This window comes from Phytophthora sojae (genome assembly GCF_000149755.1).
Source record: "Phytophthora sojae unplaced genomic scaffold PHYSOscaffold_9, whole genome shotgun sequence".
In the NCBI taxonomy this organism is placed as follows: domain Eukaryota; phylum Oomycota; class Peronosporomycetes; order Peronosporales; family Peronosporaceae; genus Phytophthora; species Phytophthora sojae.
The window spans coordinates 608,905-631,796 of NW_009258123.1; the positions used below are offsets into that span (position 1 = coordinate 608,905).

Here is a 22,892-nt window from a genome sequence, read left to right on the forward strand (position 1 = left end):
TTTGCGTCATGCCCGTACTATCTAAACTACCTCGAGCTCCTGTACTCTATCGTGTTGCACACGGCATGCTTAGAGTCTAAGACTCTTAGACTCTAAGAGTCTTAGACTCTAGAGCCCTCCAGGGTTTCGACTGGTGCAGGCCAAGATCATCTTTGCTTTGAACAGTAGACCCCCTGCACCAAATGAAACCTGCACTTCCAGGACCTTCGAGCCTCGGTTTTGGCGCGCCACCTGTCTCTGAGCATTTTCGCTAGACGCCACTCCTTTGCATTGTCTTAAGATTGGCACCGCAGCGAACTTCCGAGCTTCGAGTGCGGGCTCATATTGCATTAGAAATGGTGGCAGTGCTTTGGCTTCGGCATTTGGCGTCGTTGGGAATCATTTGGGCTCTTGGCTTCAACGTTGTGAGCGCCGACTGCGCTGTTGGGTCCTCGACCTCACAACCGAGGGGTGTTCGGCTTGCGACGACTACGATCTGTGTCGGGGGTTCACCTCAGCCGGCGACTGCTTGGGCCCCAACTGCAAGACGGACGGAAACTGCACGTTCGAGTGCTTGAGCGTCAACAACAATTCAGCAACGTTGGTTGTGCTCGTGGAGTTCGGCGACTACCAGAGCGAAGAGGAAGTTGCGGCGGGAGGGACAGCGATTCGGACTTGGCTAATTACCCGGACGAGACGAGCGAGTGGCCTTCAGTGTCGAACAACCAAGTGTCCTCTTTCGGAACGATCGAGTTGTCTTCGAAAGTTTCAACCTTGTAAGTGAAAAAAATGACTTTGCTGTATGTTTAGCAAAACTCGAATTAATCTGGCTTGTGTGTTTTGCGTGTAGTATTGTATCGGGTGGAAGCGCGGTGTCGGAGTATCCTAAAGGCAAAGTCTCCAGGATATGGCTTACGTCTGGGTTTATTTCGTTGGAGATGGAGATGACCAAGGTGGTGCTCAGAATCTCGACATGGGGACGCAGATTAACCTGCTCCCAGATTATCTCCCATCGTCGGTCAAGACTCTTGATCTCAGCAACACGCTGCTAGCGGCATTTCCGACGGAATTGGGCGATATTCCATCGCTCCAGCGATTGTACTTGCCGCTTCTCACTATTATTTGCTTAATTGAGCGCACTAATGGTTTGTGCTCTGGCTGGTTAGACTGCTGGACTACAACTATTTAACAACACTGGCAAGCAGTGACGTGATCGAATCTATCACCACTCTGTATGTTGGAAACATCATGACCCGGTACATTATTGCGCTTTAGAAATCTCTGCTAACCGTATTGTGCTTCGATGCACCATTGTAGGAGCTTGGAGAACAACAATATTGACACTTTCGAGAGTGTTTTTCCATCACTGGAGTACCTGTAAGAACCGCATTGAAGCGTTTGTGGGAAATTTGACTGACTTCTTGCTATAATATTCAGATATTTGGGCAGAAACAACTTAACGAGCATCCCTACCGCCGTCTACAATCACTCAAACCTAAAAACGCTGTACGTTCATGAGTTAGCTATTCTATCTATCATTGATTTTCGGTTGGTCACTAACGTGTTTCAACTATTGTGTTGAAGAAACGTTGCTGGGAACACATTTTCATCGCGATATTTCACGTCCGACCAAGTTGCATTTTTGAATAATCTGAATATGTTGGGACTCTCTGACTCGGACTTCAAAGTCGAGGTGGGGTACGATGACGCGGAGCAGAGTGCAATACACGGTGTGAAGTGTGTATACGAGATGGAAACGCTTCCTCATCGACGAGTGATACCGCTTCGTCCTCTTCATCAAGATCAACTCAAGTGGATGGCTTAGACTCGAAAGTATTCGGCACGTCGAAGGATCGATGAACCAAAGTGATCCTGGGCGTCTTGTATGGAACTTCCGCCGTGGTGATCGTCTGCATCATCCTTACCGTTAGTATGCGGAGAAGCAAAAAGCTTGGTCCGCGTCGTACAAGTGACATTGAAGAGTACGCTGGGGATCAATCACCTTCGCCAGAAGTTGGTTCTCAAGAGCTGATGAAATCTCACTTCGGGCTGAAGACGTTGAGTATTTACGGGAAGGAGATGGCAAGCCAATCCAGTAATTTTTCGATGGATATTTCAAATTCGCGCGAAGATGACGGGGGCGTGGATATTCCAGTACTCGAGGCGTCCACCATTAGCAGTACGTCGAAGTATCCCTCTTTTGTGTCTACGTTGGAGAGGTCTTCCAAGGGAAAATCAGACAGATTCATGTCGATTTGGAACGACTATGAACTTCTGTCGCTGCAACTTTGCGCTGCGTCTATCAAGGATGTTCGCAAGATTGGCGGCGGGGGCTACGCCACTGTGTGGCTAGTTCGCTACCGAAACCTTCAACTTCTCGCCTCCAAGCGGCTTCGATCCGATAATTACACGCAGAAGACCACTGCGGCCTTCGTGGAGGAGATTAAACTCATGGCCAACTTCGCTCACCCGAATATTGTCAAGCTTATTGGAGCGGCGTGGACAACTGAAAGCGACCTGCAGATGTTGTTGGAGTATATGGACGGTGGAGATCTCCGGAGATATTTATCAGACGCGAGTACGCCTACTGGCTGGACGTGCCATAAGTTCGGCTTTGCCATTGGAATTATTGAAGTGCTCGTGTATCTTCACTCGTTCGTGCCCCCGCTGCTACATCGCGATCTCAAGTCGAAGAACGTGTTGCTATCTTCGGATTTCACGGCCAAATTGAGCGACTTTGGCAGGTCTCGCTTCTGTTCAGACGATAGTGCTATGACCCAAGGAGTGGGCACGAGCCGATGGTTAGCTCCCGAGGTGATTCGTGGTGACAGCGACTATGGATGCCCCGCCGATATCTACAGTTTCGGCGTGTTGCTCACGAAGATCGACACGAACAAAATCCCATACAGCAACGCGCGGGGCCGCAACGGCAAGCTTCTGTCGGATGATACTATCATGCAGCGCGTTGGCGCTGGTAGACTGGCTCCCAAACTTCGACGTACTTGTGACCAGGCGCTGAGGGATTTGGTGGAGCGATGTCTTGCTCGGGACCCACTCAAGCGACCAACGGCACCAGAAATCGCGAGCGAATTGCGTGTCGTTCATCGTGAGATGGCGACCAGTCTATCTAAACGCGCACCGTGGACAACCGATTTTATTGGACGTGGTGTGAAACAATCAGACAGGTCTTCCGTAAGTCTATGAATCCATTCACGCAAAAGGAGAAAATCCCGAAAAAAACGTGTGTGTGGGAATACACAATATTACCTTGAAGTTTTCTTTTCGCGTTGATGGTACACGGAGCACTTTAGATACTCGAATTGGACAGAGTTCCCGGAAGGCAGTTGTCCCCGGTAGCTGATGTTAACTGATTTTGGCCTATGCTCTCATCCATCTTAAATCCGAGACAAGCTCGAGTGATGGAGAACATTTCGAAAACTTCGATCAGCGGGCCGCTCATCTTCTACAACTACGACTACCAGCAGCAAGCTGTATGTGCTGCTCCGTTTGCTGTCAGCGACTAAAACCTCGGTCTTGATAGACTTCCTCGAGTAACAGTCCGTTCGCATCCGATAAACACGACTGCGACGCCGGCGGCGAGCTTTTCGTCTGTCTAATACGACTAACTTCGACATCAGCGGCGCTGTCCGCGCCGCCCCGTTCATTTTAAACAACTACAACTCGGCCACAATCGGCTTTCACGACTCGGACATCGGCAGCGGGATTTACCCGACTACATGTTCAAGTTGAGCTGTGGGCTGAACGTGCCGCTCCGTTTACCTACAAAAACTTCGTGTCGTCCGGCCACTTCGACTATGACCACGACAGCATTGGCGTGTGGCTCCGTCCGCTTTGGCGGCTACAAACTCGGGTCTTCCGCCTCCTTCGACTACAATTTGACCTGCGGGCTGTAGGTGTAGTCACGCTCGCGATCTCGACTACGAATTCGGCGGCGAGCTGCACGCGCAGTCTCGGCAGTCGTCACCGACTTGCGGCACGATTCGATCCGTTTGCTTTGACACCTGCGAGATCGGGTTGCTCGACTTGTACAACTACGACTTCAGCAGCGGGCTGTACGTGCAGTTCCGTTCGCTTTTGACGACTACCAACTCGTCGAACGTTACGGTCTCTTTCAACGCTTACAGCCTCGGTGTCCTCCGTCTACTACGACTTGAGCAGTGGAGTTTCGCTTACTTCCGACGGCTACGAACCCGTTCTCGTCCATTTCCTCCAACTACCCACCACTACAACTACAACTATAACTACGACAGGAAAGAATGCATTAATTTGTAATGGAAACGCAAATTTACATACCGCAGATACTGTAGATAACACGTAAGTAGTAGCTTTCGGAGCTTCTTCATGCAACGGGCGACTTTGTTTCTCGTTGAATTGTTGCTTAGGCGATAGCGATAGTGACGGCGCGGCCGCGGTGGAGATGCCCGCATTAAAAGTTCTTTAGCTATCCCAGCCTACACATAGCTCTCGTTCTGAAACACCGAATTCCTTTTGTCAAGGCACACAGCCTCATCTAGCCAATCGTAGAGCTGTATTTTCGTTTCGGGAAATTTTGTTTGCATGACGACATTTATACTGGGATAGGAAGCGGCAAAGTGCTGATAGTACAGCCCTCCCAATCGACACGTCTTAGGTCAATTTACAGAAGTGACGTCGATTGACCGAGTGTTCTCAATAATGATGGAGGTCCAGTTCATTTGCAAATTCGATTCGTTTTATTGATGTTGCGCTAAAATCGGTTGTACGTCATGATCATAGCGGTAATACATTGTCGGGCAGGAGATGTCCGTGGAGCGTGCGGTTTGCGTAAATATACCGGTAAGTGCAAGCGCTTTCAAATTTTGATTCTTTGGCGCAGGTCTTACTAACATGACTGGCTTACACCCTACTGTTATAGACACGCGACCCTGCGTCCTATCACCTAGTGCATCTAATCAACCATCACTCACCGGTGTTCATCCAATCATCCTACTCGTCGAATCATCGGTGGCGTAAACAACTTACCGTAATCACCATAATCAACGTGGGTTCGGATTGGACCGGTTCGGGTTAACCGGTTAATGGGTACAACTGGTACACAGTACCCAAGACCAGCAACCCTCAATACGCCCCCTCAATGCGAAGTCCCACGAATGCCGAGAGCCACCGTCAGATAGGGGTTGGCCAGCAATTACGAATTATAGTCAAAGGTCCGCTCCGGAGTCCAATGTATCACCGTCGTTAGTGGAACGCTAGAAGATGTAGTTCAGAAGTAACCTGAGCTGAATAAGTGACCCTAAATAGTGCGAATGATTCGAGCGGCGGTTTTAATTAGGATGCTTGAATTAATCGATAGAGAACTTTAGTTGTTGGAATATCTCCGGGTTTGGAACAAGGAAAATCTGGATAAAATCCAGATAGATTACGGATAAATTTCCAGCGGATGTTCCAATAACCAAGTCCACGACCCTCGTTGTTCCACTGGAATATATTTTTAGACCAAGTCAGTTTTGTTCAAAACTAAAGCTCTCTAGTAGCGGTAAATCCATTCCCAACACATTACCGATTGTACCGGTACTTGAAATTTGCATGAGATCGACTCTTTATACCGAAATTGTATGACGAAAATCGGCACCTAAGCTATATCACGGAATCAGGATGTATGCCTTGACAAAAGGAATTCGGTACCTGTGCAGTAATGTAGTACGCATGTGACACAAACAGGTTCATCATCCTGTTCCGCGTTATGGACAAACTTGTCATCTTGTTTGCGTTATGGAAAACGCAAAAAACAAAAGCTTGGTACAGATATCGCAAATTGGATGACGCACCCGAGTAAGGATGTTTGCTTCAAGCAATTTGCTGTCATCCCATTTGCGTTATTCCAACAAAGGTGCGACACAAACCGTGTCGTTGATTCGCAGTGCGTGTCGAACAGAAAAATATTGAGCAGGATCTTAGACGCTATCCCGGATGTTCTCTAAGATTTTTAACACTAATACAATTGGTGCCAAACCAGGGATATCTTTGAGATCGAAGCCATATATCTACAGGTATTTGTCGCAATTCAGTGTCCATACAGTCATGGGATGGGATGCAACGGGGACTTGGCCGGCTAACTGACCCCATGCAATGCTCTGGAAAGCCTTCTGTCTGGTTGGGTGCTCACTTTGGAATTTCTTCTCCAGCTCTCAAGTCTCCCTCCACCTCCAACAATCGTCAAGATGCGCCTCGCTCAAGTTGTGGTCGTCATCGCTGCTTCCTTCCTGGTTGCCACTGACGCTCTTTCGACCACGAACGCAAACCAGGCCAAGATCATCAAAGGAACGTCGCCCGGTGGCCACAGCCCACGACTTCTGAGGGCCTACCAACCTGATGATGAAGGCGATTCCCCCGAAGATAGGACGCTGTCGAAAGCTCAGGTGACAAAAATCCTTAACAAACTAGGCAAAGATGTCACCTGGGACCACGTCATGCGGAACCCGGCTTTGTTCCAAAGATACCAGAAGAAGGCTAACAAGATCATTGAGAAGCAAAAGGCAGCAGCGAAAAACGCGTAGCCGATCATCAACGGCGACCACACTCCTTAGTTTTCTCTCCAGAAACTGGCTGGCCGCTCGCGATTGCCAAGTGCTAAAACAAAAGCAACATGTGGAACTGCAGTACTTCAGCGCACCTCGAGGTTCGTTTACTGAAAATAAAACGTCTATCCCACGATCACTTTGCATACAGTAGGTATTGGTGCTCGTGTACATCAGCAAGCCACGCAAACGCTGTAGCTGCATACCAGGCAATTCAGAAGCAAGGCCACGTCGGCTTCAGGGGATCTTGTTGAGTGTGAAGAACAAAGCGAGCAGAAAGCCACAATTTCGTGGTTAGCTGGATGATGGTCAAGGTAATACTTATCGTACTACATTGCCGATACAGTAAGCAGTAGCGAGAAGGCAGACAGACATGCTGTCGCCTACAGTACAACGCTCGGGCTCTGCTGTTCCGTTCCGCTGCACAAAGGAAGGTGCCATTTTTTTAAAGATTGGTGCTTGCCATGATTATTTTTGTTAACGCGAGGTAGGTATTATAATCTCTAACCTGATAATCTCAATAGCAATTTCGAAAAGGGCTATCGTTATTTTCAGGTTTTCGGATGGCCGAGCTCGAGGCGGAGCGTGTGAGCGGCTTCAAGCGCATCTTGGTCCGCCTGGACGAGGGCACGCGCCGCAAGTACTGCTGCCGCGCGCTGGAGGAGGACCTGCAGCATGTCAAGAGCCGCGTGCGCGTGTGCGCGGAGGCCATGGCGCAGGCGCGGCAGGTGCAGGACGCGACGCGCAAGCTGCATGCCAGTCAGCGAGCGGCCGTGTCGGCTGAGCTGCTGGGGGCGTTAGAAACCCTTCAGACTCGTTTAGAGACGACCACAAGCGCGCTCATTTTGGGTCGCGCGCCCAAAAATGGGGCGCAAAATGGGCCCGAAAGTGCCGTAAAAGAGAAAACTAATGCCCCATTCCAAGAGGCCAAGACGCTTGCGAGGCTGGCGCTGCTGAGTCAGGAGCTGGACGATGTGGCGAGTCAGATGCGACGGCTGGAGAAGCTCATGCCGCCCAATATGGCGGAGCTGGACGACAAGCAGAGGAAGTGGTGGAGGAAGCACGTGCACAAACTCGGAGACCATGTGCTGGAGCTGCTGACGGGACACGAGAGGGAGAACCGGGCTCTGTTGCGCCTTGAGAAGACGCTCAAGAAGATGGAGACCAAGTGGCCGGAACTCAAGAGCTGGCACGCGTACGTGACAGTACTTTTCCTTGCAGGAGGAGTGGCAACTGAAAAAAAAAATTAATTTTTTTTTAGGAATTTGCAGAAGCAGATTGCTGAAAAGCAAGGGTCGAAGCCGGCATCAGGAGCTCCTGCTGAATCAACTGCGAAGAGCAAGAAGAAGCGCGCGATCCCATTGCCGGATGACGGCGACACGGTGATGACGAGTGGTTCAACAGTGTCGGCAAAGTCGACGAGGAAAACAAAGGATGCTGGCCAAGATAAGAGCAAGGGGACGGACAGTCAGTCCCCTGATAAGGTTCGGGCTCTGCTGCTGCGCTGCGCGAAGGAAGTGCGGACACTTCGCGACAAGTTCGAGCTGGGCGCGTACGACGTGAATTTGAGTCGCATGGTGACCGTCGTGGACTCGCTGTGGGCAGGAGCCGAGCAGTCCGAGGTTGTGTTGCTGACTACGGCGCTGTTTACGCTGGTGGAGACGGTGGAGAAAGTTGTGCATCAGGCCAAGCGCCGAGACCGCCTGCAGTGCCTGATCAGCGTGCTAGGTGTCGTGCTGGGGTCTCCGAAGCTGCAACTGACTGATCGGCGAAAGACGATGGTCGAGGAATACGCCAACAACTGCCGCCAGTCCCTCAAGCAGTTGAATCGGCAGATGGAGAGTGGAAGCCACGACGCTACTGCCAGTGCCGCTGAGGAGACAACAGCGCAAACCCCGGTTGGAACCAGTGCACAAGCGAAGATGTCTAACGAGCGATCATGGCCCAAAACTCATGTACGATTCAGTTAAGGAGCTTGGATGCTGAGTAGAATAGAGCGCTAGAAGACACAAACACTCCCGCACTTGAATAACGTAGCTCAATGTCAATGCTATAACGATGTCTCACACGCTGTTTGTGATGCATACGCAGAAACCTGACTGGCAATCCGCTCTCATCGCGAGGTTTTACAAACGATCAGGCTGAATTCTTGAACAGTTTGGAGACGTTGGGACTATCTGAGTCCGACTTTAGCGCCGACGTGGATTGTGACGACACGTACCAAACGAAGATTGGAGACGCCACCGTGTGCATTACCGATGGAGTACCAACTACTACTGACACTACGAGTGCTACAGCCAGCGGTGCGACGACCACGTCAGGCTCGGACGGATCAGAAACAAAGACAGCGAGCACATCGTCATCTTCGTCGTCTACCAGCTTGATCGTTGGGATCGTTTGTGGAGTGTTGGTGGCGGCATTTGCAGCGTTCCTCTTCATCATCCACCGGAGGAAAGAGGAAAAGAAGATCGAGTGCTCAATAGCAAGCGATACCGTCGGATACAGCAGCGACCACTTCTCGTCTACAGACAATTGGCACCAGCAGCTACAGTCACGTGGACGATTCACTTTCGATGACGTTGATGTGATCATTCCGAGGGGCTCCAGCGATGTTTCTTTGGGGGTTCCGACTATGACTCACGAGAACGAAGTAATCACTGAAGAAGTACCAGGGGCCGGCACTGCCGTTTCCAGTATTCCTTCGTTTGTATCAACAGAGGAGGCCGGCTCGAAGGAAAAGCCGCAGAGATTTATGTCGATCTGGAACGATTTGGAACTTCTGTCGCTACAGCTACGCGCGGCAGCGATTAAGGACCTCAAACCTCTTGGTACTGGAGCCTACGCCACCGTTTGGCTCGTTCGCTACAGGAATTTACAGCTTCTCGCCTCAAAGCGACTGAAACCTGAACGACGCACCAAGAAACACACGGCCGCGTTTGTGGAGGAAATCAAGCTGATCGCCCGCTTCGACCACCCAAACCTCGTGAAGCTCATCGGAGCGGCGTGGACAGTTGAAACGGATCTGCAGATGCTGCTCGAGTACATGGAAGCAGGCGATCTCCGTCGGTACTTGGCGGACCCGGATACCCCCAGCGGCTGGACGACCGTTAAGTTCAACATCGCGATCGATATCATCGAAGCGCTCGTGTACTTGCACTCGTTCCAGCCGCCGCTAGTGCACCGTGACCTCAAGTCGAAGAATGTTTTGCTCTCTTCCGATATGGAGGCCAAGTTGAGTGACTTTGGTACGTCGCGCTTCAGGTCTTCCGATAAAACAATGACAGGAGGAGTGGGTACAGGTCGGTGGTTGGCCCCCGAGGTCATCCGTGGCGACTCGGACTACGGCCCAGCAGTCGACATCTACAGCTTTGGCACGCTTCTCACCGAGTTGGACACCAACCAGATCCCGTACGACAACGTCCGCGCGTCAAACGGTAAATTGATGTCGGACCTGACCATTCTGCACCGAGTGGCGACTGGAAGGCTGCACCCCAAGCTTCGATCCACGTGTGGGAAGGCGTTGAGGGACCTGGTGGAGCGATGTCTGCTTGAAGACCCGGCCAAGCGCCCCACGGCTCCTGCCATCGCGTACGAGCTGCGCGTGATTCAGCAGGACATGGCTTCGACGACATGAGTGTGCTGGGTTTTTTGGTTGGTGGTTGGTGGTATCGGTGAGCAATTTATTAGACGCGGTGCAAGTTGAATGCGGCGTGCGTGTGAAGTAAAGGAAGGAAATGGAAAAGTACAAAATCTACTGAAGTTGATCGCGGTGGTTTGATACTGCACGGCACTCACGAAAGCAAGTGCATGTCGTGCTTCACCGAAAAGCAAAGTAAATTGGCACCAGTTTACGCTGCGCCATGCAGACAGCATGACGTCCTTGCACAAGAGCCTCGACAACTTTACATGTTCCTTGCTGCATCCACCTCGCTTTCAACAACGGGAGACCGCAGCTGTTTCTGCACCGCATAACTTACAGACACTTTTTCATCGATGACTCGTGGTACTCGAAGTACTATCTCGGAAAGATCAAATGCGCGTGCTGTATCGACGGCATCGAACACCAAGAAAACTACACTGTGCTGTAGCTGCATGCCAGGAAGGGCTATCTTAAAGGCGCTGCGTACAGTGTACGCCGTACACTTATCGCGTGCCTCGCCGTAGGACAAGGCCCATCATTTGCGAGCCTCGAATGGCGTGATCTCATGCTACGTGGTGGCTCAATTCAGACAGGATTTGCGTCATGCCCGTACTATCTAAACTACCTCGAGCTCCTGTACTCTATCGTGTTGCACACGGCATGCTTAGAGTCTAAGACTCTTAGACTCTAAGAGTCTTAGACTCTAGAGCCCTCCAGGGTTTCGACTGGTGCAGGCCAAGATCATCTTTGCTTTGAACAGTAGACCCCCTGCACCAAATGAAACCTGCACTTCCAGGACCTTCGAGCCTCGGTTTTGGCGCGCCACCTGTCTCTGAGCATTTTCGCTAGACGCCACTCCTTTGCATTGTCTTAAGATTGGCACCGCAGCGAACTTCCGAGCTTCGAGTGCGGGCTCATATTGCATTAGAAATGGTGGCAGTGCTTTGGCTTCGGCATTTGGCGTCGTTGGGAATCATTTGGGCTCTTGGCTTCAACGTTGTGAGCGCCGACTGCGCTGTTGGGTCCTCGACCTCACAACCGAGGGGTGTTCGGCTTGCGACGACTACGATCTGTGTCGGGGGTTCACCTCAGCCGGCGACTGCTTGGGCCCCAACTGCAAGACGGACGGAAACTGCACGTTCGAGTGCTTGAGCGTCAACAACAATTCAGCAACGTTGGTTGTGCTCGTGGAGTTCGGCGACTACCAGAGCGAAGAGGAAGTTGCGGCGGGAGGGACAGCGATTCGGACTTGGCTAATTACCCGGACGAGACGAGCGAGTGGCCTTCAGTGTCGAACAACCAAGTGTCGTCTTTCGGAACGATCGAGTTGTCTTCGAAAGTTTCAACCTTGTAAGTGAAAAAAATGACTTTGCTGTATGTTTAGCAAAACTCGAATTAATCTGGCTTGTGTGTTTTGCGTGTAGTATTGTATCGGGTGGAAGCGCGGTGTCGGAGTATCCTAAAGGCAAAGTCTCCAGGATATGGCTTACGTCTGGGTTTATTTCGTTGGAGATGGAGATGACCAAGGTGGTGCTCAGAATCTCGACATGGGGACGCAGATTAACCTGCTCCCAGATTATCTCCCATCGTCGGTCAAGACTCTTGATCTCAGCAACACGCTGCTAGCGGCATTTCCGACGGAATTGGGCGATATTCCATCGCTCCAGCGATTGTACTTGCCGCTTCTCACTATTATTTGCTTAATTGAGCGCACTAATGGTTTGTGCTCTGGCTGGTTAGACTGCTGGACTACAACTATTTAACAACACTGGCAAGCAGTGACGTGATCGAATCTATCACCACTCTGTATGTTGGAAACATCATGACCCGGTACATTATTGCGCTTTAGAAATCTCTGCTAACCGTATTGTGCTTCGATGCACCATTGTAGGAGCTTGGAGAACAACAATATTGACACTTTCGAGAGTGTTTTTCCATCACTGGAGTACCTGTAAGAACCGCATTGAAGCGTTTGTGGGAAATTTGACTGACTTCTTGCTATAATATTCAGATATTTGGGCAGAAACAACTTAACGAGCATCCCTACCGCCGTCTACAATCACTCAAACCTAAAAACGCTGTACGTTCATGAGTTAGCTATTCTATCTATCATTGATTTTCGGTTGGTCACTAACGTGTTTCAACTATTGTGTTGAAGAAACGTTGCTGGGAACACATTTTCATCGCGATATTTCACGTCCGACCAAGTTGCGTTTTTGAATAATCTGAATATGTTGGGACTCTCTGACTCGGACTTCAAAGTCGAGGTGGGGTACGATGACGCGGAGCAGAGTGCAATACACGGTGTGAAGTGTGTATACGAGATGGAAACGCTTCCTCATCGACGAGTGATACCGCTTCGTCCTCTTCATCAAGATCAACTCAAGTGGATGGCTTAGACTCGAAAGTATTCGGCACGTCGAAGGATCGATGAACCAAAGTGATCCTGGGCGTCTTGTATGGAACTTCCGCCGTGGTGATCGTCTGCATCATCCTTACCGTTAGTATGCGGAGAAGCAAAAAGCTTGGTCCGCGTCGTACAAGTGACATTGAAGAGTACGCTGGGGATCAATCACCTTCGCCAGAAGTTGGTTCTCAAGAGCTGATGAAATCTCACTTCGGGCTGAAGACGTTGAGTATTTACGGGAAGGAGATGGCAAGCCAATCCAGTAATTTTTCGATGGATATTTCAAATTCGCGCGAAGATGACGGGGGCGTGGATATTCCAGTACTCGAGGCGTCCACCATTAGCAGTACGTCGAAGTATCCCTCTTTTGTGTCTACGTTGGAGAGGTCTTCCAAGGGAAAATCAGACAGATTCATGTCGATTTGGAACGACTATGAACTTCTGTCGCTGCAACTTTGCGCTGCGTCTATCAAGGATGTTCGCAAGATTGGCGGCGGGGGCTACGCCACTGTGTGGCTAGTTCGCTACCGAAACCTTCAACTTCTCGCCTCCAAGCGGCTTCGATCCGATAATTACACGCAGAAGACCACTGCGGCCTTCGTGGAGGAGATTAAACTCATGGCCAACTTCGCTCACCCGAATATTGTCAAGCTTATTGGAGCGGCGTGGACAACTGAAAGCGACCTGCAGATGTTGTTGGAGTATATGGACGGTGGAGATCTCCGGAGATATTTATCAGACGCGAGTACGCCTACTGGCTGGACGTGCCATAAGTTCGGCTTTGCCATTGGAATTATTGAAGTGCTCGTGTATCTTCACTCGTTCGTGCCCCCGCTGCTACATCGCGATCTCAAGTCGAAGAACGTGTTGCTATCTTCGGATTTCACGGCCAAATTGAGCGACTTTGGCAGGTCTCGCTTCTGTTCAGACGATAGTGCTATGACCCAAGGAGTGGGCACGAGCCGATGGTTAGCTCCCGAGGTGATTCGTGGTGACAGCGACTATGGATGCCCCGCCGATATCTACAGTTTCGGCGTGTTGCTCACGAAGATCGACACGAACAAAATCCCATACAGCAACGCGCGGGGCCGCAACGGCAAGCTTCTGTCGGATGATACTATCATGCAGCGCGTTGGCGCTGGTAGACTGGCTCCCAAACTTCGACGTACTTGTGACCAGGCGCTGAGGGATTTGGTGGAGCGATGTCTTGCTCGGGACCCACTCAAGCGACCAACGGCACCAGAAATCGCGAGCGAATTGCGTGTCGTTCATCGTGAGATGGCGACCAGTCTATCTAAACGCGCACCGTGGACAACCGATTTTATTGGACGTGGTGTGAAACAATCAGACAGGTCTTCCGTAAGTCTATGAATCCATTCACGCAAAAGGAGAAAATCCCGAAAAAAACGTGTGTGTGGGAATACACAATATTACCTTGAAGTTTTCTTTTCGCGTTGATGGTACACGGAGCACTTTAGATACTCGAATTGGACAGAGTTCCCGGAAGGCAGTTGTCCCCGGTAGCTGATGTTAACTGATTTTGGCCTATGCTCTCATCCATCTTAAATCCGAGACAAGCTCGAGTGATGGAGAACATTTCGAAAACTTCGATCAGCGGGCCGCTCATCTTCTACAACTACGACTACACTACGACACCAGCAGCAAGCTGTATGTGCTGCTCCGTTTGCTGTCAGCGACTAAAACCTCGGTCTTGATAGACTTCCTCGAGTAACAGTCCGTTCGCATCCGATAAACACGACTGCGACGCCGGCGGCGAGCTTTTCGTCTGTCTAATACGACTAACTTCGACATCAGCGGCGCTGTCCGCGCCGCCCCGTTCATTTTAAACAACTACAACTCGGCCACAATCGGCTTTCACGACTCGGACATCGGCAGCGGGATTTACCCGACTACATGTTCAAGTTGAGCTGTGGGCTGAACGTGCCGCTCCGTTTACCTACAAAAACTTCGTGTCGTCCGGCCACTTCGACTATGACCACGACAGCATTGGCGTGTGGCTCCGTCCGCTTTGGCGGCTACAAACTCGGGTCTTCCGCCTCCTTCGACTACAATTTGACCTGCGGGCTGTAGGTGTAGTCACGCTCGCGATCTCGACTACGAATTCGGCGGCGAGCTGCACGCGCAGTCTCGGCAGTCGTCACCGACTTGCGGCACGATTCGATCCGTTTGCTTTGACACCTGCGAGATCGGGTTGCTCGACTTGTACAACTACGACTTCAGCAGCGGGCTGTACGTGCAGTTCCGTTCGCTTTTGACGACTACCAACTCGTCGAACGTTACGGTCTCTTTCAACGCTTACAGCCTCGGTGTCCTCCGTCTACTACGACTTGAGCAGTGGAGTTTCGCTTACTTCCGACGGCTACGAACCCGTTCTCGTCCATTTCCTCCAACTACCCACCACTACAACTACAACTATAACTACGACAGGAAAGAATGCATTAATTTGTAATGGAAACGCAAATTTACATACCGCAGATACTGTAGATAACACGTAAGTAGTAGCTTTCGGAGCTTCTTCATGCAACGGGCGACTTTGTTTCTCGTTGAATTGTTGCTTAGGCGATAGCGATAGTGACGGCGCGGCCGCGGTGGAGATGCCCGCATTAAAAGTTCTTTAGCTATCCCAGCCTACACATAGCTCTCGTTCTGAAACACCGAATTCCTTTTGTCAAGGCACACAGCCTCATCTAGCCAATCGTAGAGCTGTATTTTCGTTTCGGGAAATTTTGTTTGCATGACGACATTTATACTGGGATAGGAAGCGGCAAAGTGCTGATAGTACAGCCCTCCCAATCGACACGTCTTAGGTCAATTTACAGAAGTGACGTCGATTGACCGAGTGTTCTCAATAATGATGGAGGTCCAGTTCATTTGCAAATTCGATTCGTTTTATTGATGTTGCGCTAAAATCGGTTGTACGTCATGATCATAGCGGTAATACATTGTCGGGCAGGAGATGTCCGTGGAGCGTGCGGTTTGCGTAAATATACCGGTAAGTGCAAGCGCTTTCAAATTTTGATTCTTTGGCGCAGGTCTTACTAACATGACTGGCTTACACCCTACTGTTATAGACACGCGACCCTGCGTCCTATCACCTAGTGCATCTAATCAACCATCACTCACCGGTGTTCATCCAATCATCCTACTCGTCGAATCATCGGTGGCGTAAACAACTTACCGTAATCACCATAATCAACGTGGGTTCGGATTGGACCGGTTCGGGTTAACCGGTTAATGGGTACAACTGGTACACAGTACCCAAGACCAGCAACCCTCAATACGCCCCCTCAATGCGAAGTCCCACGAATGCCGAGAGCCACCGTCAGATAGGGGTTGGCCAGCAATTACGAATTATAGTCAAAGGTCCGCTCCGGAGTCCAATGTATCACCGTCGTTAGTGGAACGCTAGAAGATGTAGTTCAGAAGTAACCTGAGCTGAATAAGTGACCCTAAATAGTGCGAATGATTCGAGCGGCGGTTTTAATTAGGATGCTTGAATTAATCGATAGAGAACTTTAGTTGTTGGAATATCTCCGGGTTTGGAACAAGGAAAATCTGGATAAAATCCAGATAGATTACGGATAAATTTCCAGCGGATGTTCCAATAACCAAGTCCACGACCCTCGTTGTTCCACTGGAATATATTTTTAGACCAAGTCAGTTTTGTTCAAAACTAAAGCTCTCTAGTAGCGGTAAATCCATTCCCAACACATTACCGATTGTACCGGTACTTGAAATTTGCATGAGATCGACTCTTTATACCGAAATTGTATGACGAAAATCGGCACCTAAGCTATATCACGGAATCAGGATGTATGCCTTGACAAAAGGAATTCGGTACCTGTGCAGTAATGTAGTACGCATGTGACACAAACAGGTTCATCATCCTGTTCCGCGTTATGGACAAACTTGTCATCTTGTTTGCGTTATGGAAAACGCAAAAAACAAAAGCTTGGTACAGATATCGCAAATTGGATGACGCACCCGAGTAAGGATGTTTGCTTCAAGCAATTTGCTGTCATCCCATTTGCGTTATTCCAACAAAGGTGCGACACAAACCGTGTCGTTGATTCGCAGTGCGTGTCGAACAGAAAAATATTGAGCAGGATCTTAGACGCTATCCCGGATGTTCTCTAAGATTTTTAACACTAATACAATTGGTGCCAAACCAGGGATATCTTTGAGATCGAAGCCATATATCTACAGGTATTTGTCGCAATTCAGTGTCCATACAGTCATGGGATGGGATGCAACGGGGACTTGGCCGGCTAACTGACCCCATGCAATGCTCTGGAAAGCCTTCTGTCTGGTTGGGTGCTCACTTTGGAATTTCTTCTCCAGCTCTCAAGTCTCCCTCCACCTCCAACAATCGTCAAGATGCGCCTCGCTCAAGTTGTGGTCGTCATCGCTGCTTCCTTCCTGGTTGCCACTGACGCTCTTTCGACCACGAACGCAAACCAGGCCAAGATCATCAAAGGAACGTCGCCCGGTGGCCACAGCCCACGACTTCTGAGGGCCTACCAACCTGATGATGAAGGCGATTCCCCCGAAGATAGGACGCTGTCGAAAGCTCAGGTGACAAAAATCCTTAACAAACTAGGCAAAGATGTCACCTGGGACCACGTCATGCGGAACCCGGCTTTGTTCCAAAGATACCAGAAGAAGGCTAACAAGATCATTGAGAAGCAAAAGGCAGCAGCGAAAAACGCGTAGCCGATCATCAACGGCGACCACACTCCTTAGTTTTCTCTCCAGAAACTGGCTGGCCGCTCGCGATTGCCAAGTGCTAAAACAAAAGCAACATGTGGAACTGCAGTACTTCAGCGCACCTCGAGGTTCGTTTACTGAAAATAAAACGTCTATCCCACGATCACTTTGCATACAGTAGGTATTGGTGCTCGTGTACATCAGCAAGCCACGCAAACGCTGTAGCTGCATACCAGGCAATTCAGAAGCAAGGCCACGTCGGCTTCAGGGGATCTTGTTGAGTGTGAAGAACAAAGCGAGCAGAAAGCCACAATTTCGTGGTTAGCTGGATGATGGTCAAGGTAATACTTATCGTACTACATTGCCGATACAGTAAGCAGTAGCGAGAAGGCAGACAGACATGCTGTCGCCTACAGTACAACGCTCGGGCTCTGCTGTTCCGTTCCGCTGCACAAAGGAAGGTGCCATTTTTTTAAAGATTGGTGCTTGCCATGATTATTTTTGTTAACGCGAGGTAGGTATTATAATCTCTAACCTGATAATCTCAATAGCAATTTCGAAAAGGGCTATCGTTATTTTCAGGTTTTCGGATGGCCGAGCTCGAGGCGGAGCGTGTGAGCGGCTTCAAGCGCATCTTGGTCCGCCTGGACGAGGGCACGCGCCGCAAGTACTGCTGCCGCGCGCTGGAGGAGGACCTGCAGCATGTCAAGAGCCGCGTGCGCGTGTGCGCGGAGGCCATGGCGCAGGCGCGGCAGGTGCAGGACGCGACGCGCAAGCTGCATGCCAGTCAGCGAGCGGCCGTGTCGGCTGAGCTGCTGGGGGCGTTAGAAACCCTTCAGACTCGTTTAGAGACGACCACAAGCGCGCTCATTTTGGGTCGCGCGCCCAAAAATGGGGCGCAAAATGGGCCCGAAAGTGCCGTAAAAGAGAAAACTAATGCCCCATTCCAAGAGGCCAAGACGCTTGCGAGGCTGGCGCTGCTGAGTCAGGAGCTGGACGATGTGGCGAGTCAGATGCGACGGCTGGAGAAGCTCATGCCGCCCAATATGGCGGAGCTGGACGACAAGCAGAGGAAGTGGTGGAGGAAGCACGTGCACAAACTCGGAGACCATGTGCTGGAGCTGCTGACGGGACACGAGAGGGAGAACCGGGCTCTGTTGCGCCTTGAGAAGACGCTCAAGAAGATGGAGACCAAGTGGCCGGAACTCAAGAGCTGGCACGCGTACGTGACAGTACTTTTCCTTGCAGGAGGAGTGGCAACTGAAAAAAAAAATTAATTTTTTTTTAGGAATTTGCAGAAGCAGATTGCTGAAAAGCAAGGGTCGAAGCCGGCATCAGGAGCTCCTGCTGAATCAACTGCGAAGAGCAAGAAGAAGCGCGCGATCCCATTGCCGGATGACGGCGACACGGTGATGACGAGTGGTTCAACAGTGTCGGCAAAGTCGACGAGGAAAACAAAGGATGCTGGCCAAGATAAGAGCAAGGGGACGGACAGTCAGTCCCCTGATAAGGTTCGGGCTCTGCTGCTGCGCTGCGCGAAGGAAGTGCGGACACTTCGCGACAAGTTCGAGCTGGGCGCGTACGACGTGAATTTGAGTCGCATGGTGACCGTCGTGGACTCGCTGTGGGCAGGAGCCGAGCAGTCCGAGGTTGTGTTGCTGACTACGGCGCTGTTTACGCTGGTGGAGACGGTGGAGAAAGTTGTGCATCAGGCCAAGCGCCGAGACCGCCTGCAGTGCCTGATCAGCGTGCTAGGTGTCGTGCTGGGGTCTCCGAAGCTGCAACTGACTGATCGGCGAAAGACGATGGTCGAGGAATACGCCAACAACTGCCGCCAGTCCCTCGAGCAGTTGAATCGGCAGATGGAGAGTGGAAGCCACGACGCTACTGCCAGTGCCGCTGAGGAGACAACAGCGCAAACCCCGGTTGGAACCAGTGCACAAGCGAAGATGTCTAACGAGCGATCATGGCCCAAAACTCATGTACGATTCAGTTAAGGAGCTTGGATGCTGAGTAGAATAGAGCGCTAGAAGACACAAACACTCCCGCTGCCTCTGGGTACTGCAATGTACCTATGACTTACCGTCAGTGTCTCGTGTTATGGACAAAGTGAAGAAGATCTTCAAGTTGAAGGCGTACTTGGTGCGGATGCTGTCGCCCTTCCCAGATTCCCAGCGACGACGGAGTGTGCTCCGAGATGTAAGGGCCAAGCGGCGCGCGAGATCAACATCTGCGAAGAGCTCGTGCTGACTGAGATGATATTCGAATACGTGCTGGTGAGCCTGGAGCCTGAGGAAATCGTGGCGATCTCATCTTCCAGGCAGCAGGTTTGCTGCAAACGGCATGTACACGGGTTAAACCGGCGACCCCCGTGACAATGTGCTACCCTGATTTTTTTGGAACAACTATAATACATGTACGTATTCGCCTGGATTTGCACGAGTCTCTGCCTTAAAGCAAGTAAATAAATATAGGGGAAAAGTATGATGCTGTTGCTTAGCCACTGCACTTAGCATACCACTCGGCACATTTAGGTAAAATGGGATACGAACGTATAATAGCACACCAATATGTTACCGTTCGGAACCAGTTCAAATTTGTGCTAACGTTATTAATACATGTAGCTCTTAAAGTAATAGAGACCTACATGTTGCTAGTTCGGGACTCAGTATTCGTGAAGTGGCTCGCCCAGAAAGAACTAATACAGTAGTTATACACACTGTAGTTACATGGCATCTACGTGATACCGAGTAGACCCTTCGCTCATATTTACCTCGCGAGCACTTTGTATAACTTCGTTTCTGGGTACTTTTCATACGTGAGATATCTTTGCAGGCACGGATCTTCTCGGCATTGATGCCCAGCTTGCCGCTTATATATATATATATATATATATATTGAGGAAAGGAGGCCTCTCGAACGAACATCTTATTCTTCATCTTTAGCAACCCAGTCGTTGCCCTTCAAAAGTTGCTGGCGCTGGGCGTTGGAAAGGAAGCCGCCATCAGCGACCAGCTCCTGAGAGAGGCATATCTTGTCGTTCGCCTTGTAAAAAACTTAAAGCATGGACCTTGAGAAACAATTCAAGGCGAGACTGATACCGTACGGTATGCCAATGCGAACCCGTTACATCACCTTTAATGCGACAGCACAATAGCACCGTTAAAGGCGCCTAAGCCTTAGGCAAAGGCGCCTTTAGTTTAGCAGCTGGTTTTCAGGTAGGAGGGGAATATCTAGACTGTTGCCTCAGCTTGCCTAAGTCCAAAACGGGCACACTGCGTAGCACGTAAGCCGGGACCTGGGCACACTTTTAGTACTGCCTACTTCATGGGGAATATGTAAGAGCTATCCAACGCACTAACGTGCATCGGCAGAGTGTCAGTAGCCGCTTAGCAGGACGTCCGTCTCCTCAGGGTCTCCTTCTTGATGCTCATTTTCAAAGCCATCAGGCCCGGAGGTCATCCCTCCTCAGGTGGTCCACACTTTAAAGGCGCCGTGAAGTTAAAGGCGCACATCCAATCTGTGCAAAATCTTTGTAACGTTATGGTTCCGAGGTCTCATATGACGACGAAAGCATAATTCACATTATGACGACTACAGTAAAATCTACATTCTTGCATAATGTTTCAGTACCAGTACTAGTATTAGAATAACAATTTGCCTTTTTGTTTAGGAACGCAACGTTTTCGTTAGCATAATTTTTAATATTTTAAAAGCATTTAGGGAATACAACGCTCTGAGCAAGGGGTTACATTGTATATGTCTACAAAAAGCATACGTTATGCTATTTGTGTATTGTGTATCCACTTATTGTGCTCTTCACCAATTCTGTCAGTCGATTAGGCTCGCTAATTCAACGTCAAATCTCAGAATAATCATTAAGCGACTTGCCCAACGATGCACGAGCGAAAAGCTCGATTTACTTAAAGTAAGCTTGATTTACACGAGAAATCGTGGATTGGCTGAAGCAAATGCACCATTTTTAATGATAATCAAAGACTAAGCGACAACCTGCTACAGAATGACAGCCGATACCATCGAAGCGAGGGTCTTTGAGTTATGGTAAAACAACGAGTTACGATGAAGTTAAAATACAAAACAACGATGTACGCCTATGTTTAGACAGAATGGGAGCAAAGCACAATAAATGAGAAATTATACCATTGAGCAACCAATATGACAGCCTTCGCAAGTGAATTCGCCAATTTTAACCTAAATTATACCGATCAAACCTTTCCAGATGGGGTTAAAAATAGAATATATATTTATCCATTATTTATTATTGTAAGTGCTCAATGCATTTATTGATGATTGCCCAATGGGCGCCTTCCAAAAAGGTCGCGCATAAAATTTAATCCCGGAGAATTGTTTGATGAGACCACTTTTTGGTCTCATCAAACAATTCTAATGCGACTCTTAAACTAGCAACGTGATTAAACAAGTGACTGAACTCCACTATACTCGAAGGTCGCGTTCCAGCAACCGTTTTGGGGCGCATTAAACGCTCTGGTAATTTAAAATAAATTACGGATTAAACTGATCAAACGGTTTTATATGGGTTTTGGAAGGCGCCCAATGTAATCAATAATATTATACTTTATTGTAATGTCCGAGCACTGAGTATAACCACTAAATTGTACTGTGGGAAACGCGTACAATTGTATAATCCAAGAGATTTAGTGATGTCAAATTGGCATCACTAAATCGCTTGGACATTGTCAGTGCGAAAGGAAACGAAAATACGTACTAGCAGTATAACAAGTAGGTAGATTGCAAGGCAGAGCCAACTACCAAGTACGATTTGGTTAACAAAGAGCGAAGTAGAAATGAACCCTCGTGCAATGTCCTTACTGATCATAGCGTCTACTCCAGCATTGCTTCCGACTAGGACAGGTACAAACTGCTGGCGAATACCATATCGCGAAATTGCCCGTCTGACTCAGTCGTACTGTTGTTCCGATGTTGTCTTGAGCTTTTTTGTCGTCTTCTTTTTCTTCTTCCTCGTTGAGCAAAGCACAGGTATCCTTCTTCTCTGTTCTCACTTTGAAATTTACTTTTCAACCCTCAAGTTCTCTACTCCAACAAGCGCCAAGATGCGACTCTCCCTCGATTTTGTGGTGATCGCTGCGTCCTTCCTTGCCTCCAGCGAGGCCCTCTCCACGGCGAAGAACTGCAAAGAGGCCAAGATCTCTAAAGAGGCTTCGCCGGCAGGCCCCAGCCAGCGACTTCTGAGGACTCACCATCGGATTGCTGAAGATGAAGAGGACTCCTCCGAGGAGAGGGGCCTCACTTAGGCGCAAATAGAGAAACTGAAGGCTTTTGCTACTAACAAGCTGGGTATGGATTGGACGAGGGCCCAGCAAAGCTCATCGTACCTGCAAAGGCACCCCGAGTACCACCGGTACCAAGCCAAACTCAGCAAATACCTCAAGCCAAACAAGAACCACGGCCCCCCGAGCATCACCTACAGAGAGCAGTATTAGTTTCTGCTGCCTGCTTCACAAGTGTCGAGTCCAGAACATGTCAACTGGAGGTAGGAGCGCGCGATCCAGATTTTTTT

The 22,892-nt window shown here is 49.7% G+C and overlaps 6 protein-coding genes across 6 annotated transcripts in view; all 6 read left to right on the plus strand.

Annotated features, from left to right (window-relative positions):
* The window catches only part of PHYSODRAFT_564170 (hypothetical protein), a gene marked incomplete at its 5' end in the record, with an annotated part of 5,545 nt that extends 2,351 nt beyond the window's left edge, over window positions 1–3,194 (plus strand). The window contains one exon of the mRNA XM_009536145.1: window positions 2,143–3,194. Coding sequence (XP_009534440.1) covers window positions 2,143–3,183 — 1,041 coding nt within the window. The 3' untranslated portion in view covers window positions 3,184–3,194. The remainder of the gene's footprint in view (window positions 1–2,142) is intronic.
* Window positions 3,195–6,200: 3,006 nt separating this feature from the next.
* On the plus strand, window positions 6,201–6,536 carry PHYSODRAFT_288440 (hypothetical protein; the record flags this gene model as incomplete). Its single annotated transcript, XM_009536146.1, has 1 exon — window positions 6,201–6,536. One exon carries the CDS (start codon window positions 6,201–6,203, stop codon window positions 6,534–6,536), a length of 336 nt encoding a protein of 111 aa, XP_009534441.1.
* A 584-nt stretch (window positions 6,537–7,120) lies between these two features.
* On the plus strand, window positions 7,121–8,527 carry PHYSODRAFT_522836 (hypothetical protein; the record flags this gene model as incomplete). The annotated part of the gene is made up of 2 exons (XM_009536147.1): window positions 7,121–7,752; window positions 7,819–8,527. The coding sequence occupies 2 exons, from the start codon at window positions 7,121–7,123 to the stop codon at window positions 8,525–8,527; spliced, it is 1,341 nt and encodes a 446-aa protein (XP_009534442.1).
* Window positions 8,528–8,652: 125 nt separating this feature from the next.
* Window positions 8,653–10,191, plus strand: PHYSODRAFT_523725 (hypothetical protein; the record flags this gene model as incomplete). Its single annotated transcript, XM_009536148.1, has 3 exons — window positions 8,653–8,860; window positions 8,906–9,207; window positions 9,298–10,191. Coding segments are annotated over 3 exons (1,404 nt in total), but the record flags the coding sequence as incomplete, so codon positions are not given.
* Window positions 10,192–13,018: 2,827 nt separating this feature from the next.
* PHYSODRAFT_338352 (hypothetical protein) lies at window positions 13,019–17,338 on the plus strand (the record flags this gene model as incomplete). The annotated part of the gene is made up of 4 exons (XM_009536149.1): window positions 13,019–13,745; window positions 14,528–14,618; window positions 14,702–14,906; window positions 16,967–17,338. 4 exons carry the CDS (start codon window positions 13,019–13,021, stop codon window positions 17,336–17,338), a joined length of 1,395 nt encoding a protein of 464 aa, XP_009534444.1.
* A 584-nt stretch (window positions 17,339–17,922) lies between these two features.
* Window positions 17,923–22,626, plus strand: PHYSODRAFT_338353 (hypothetical protein; the record flags this gene model as incomplete). Its single annotated transcript, XM_009536150.1, has 4 exons — window positions 17,923–18,564; window positions 18,631–19,283; window positions 19,500–19,659; window positions 22,402–22,626. The coding sequence occupies 4 exons, from the start codon at window positions 17,923–17,925 to the stop codon at window positions 22,624–22,626; spliced, it is 1,680 nt and encodes a 559-aa protein (XP_009534445.1).
* Between the last annotated feature and the right edge of the window lie 266 nt (window positions 22,627–22,892).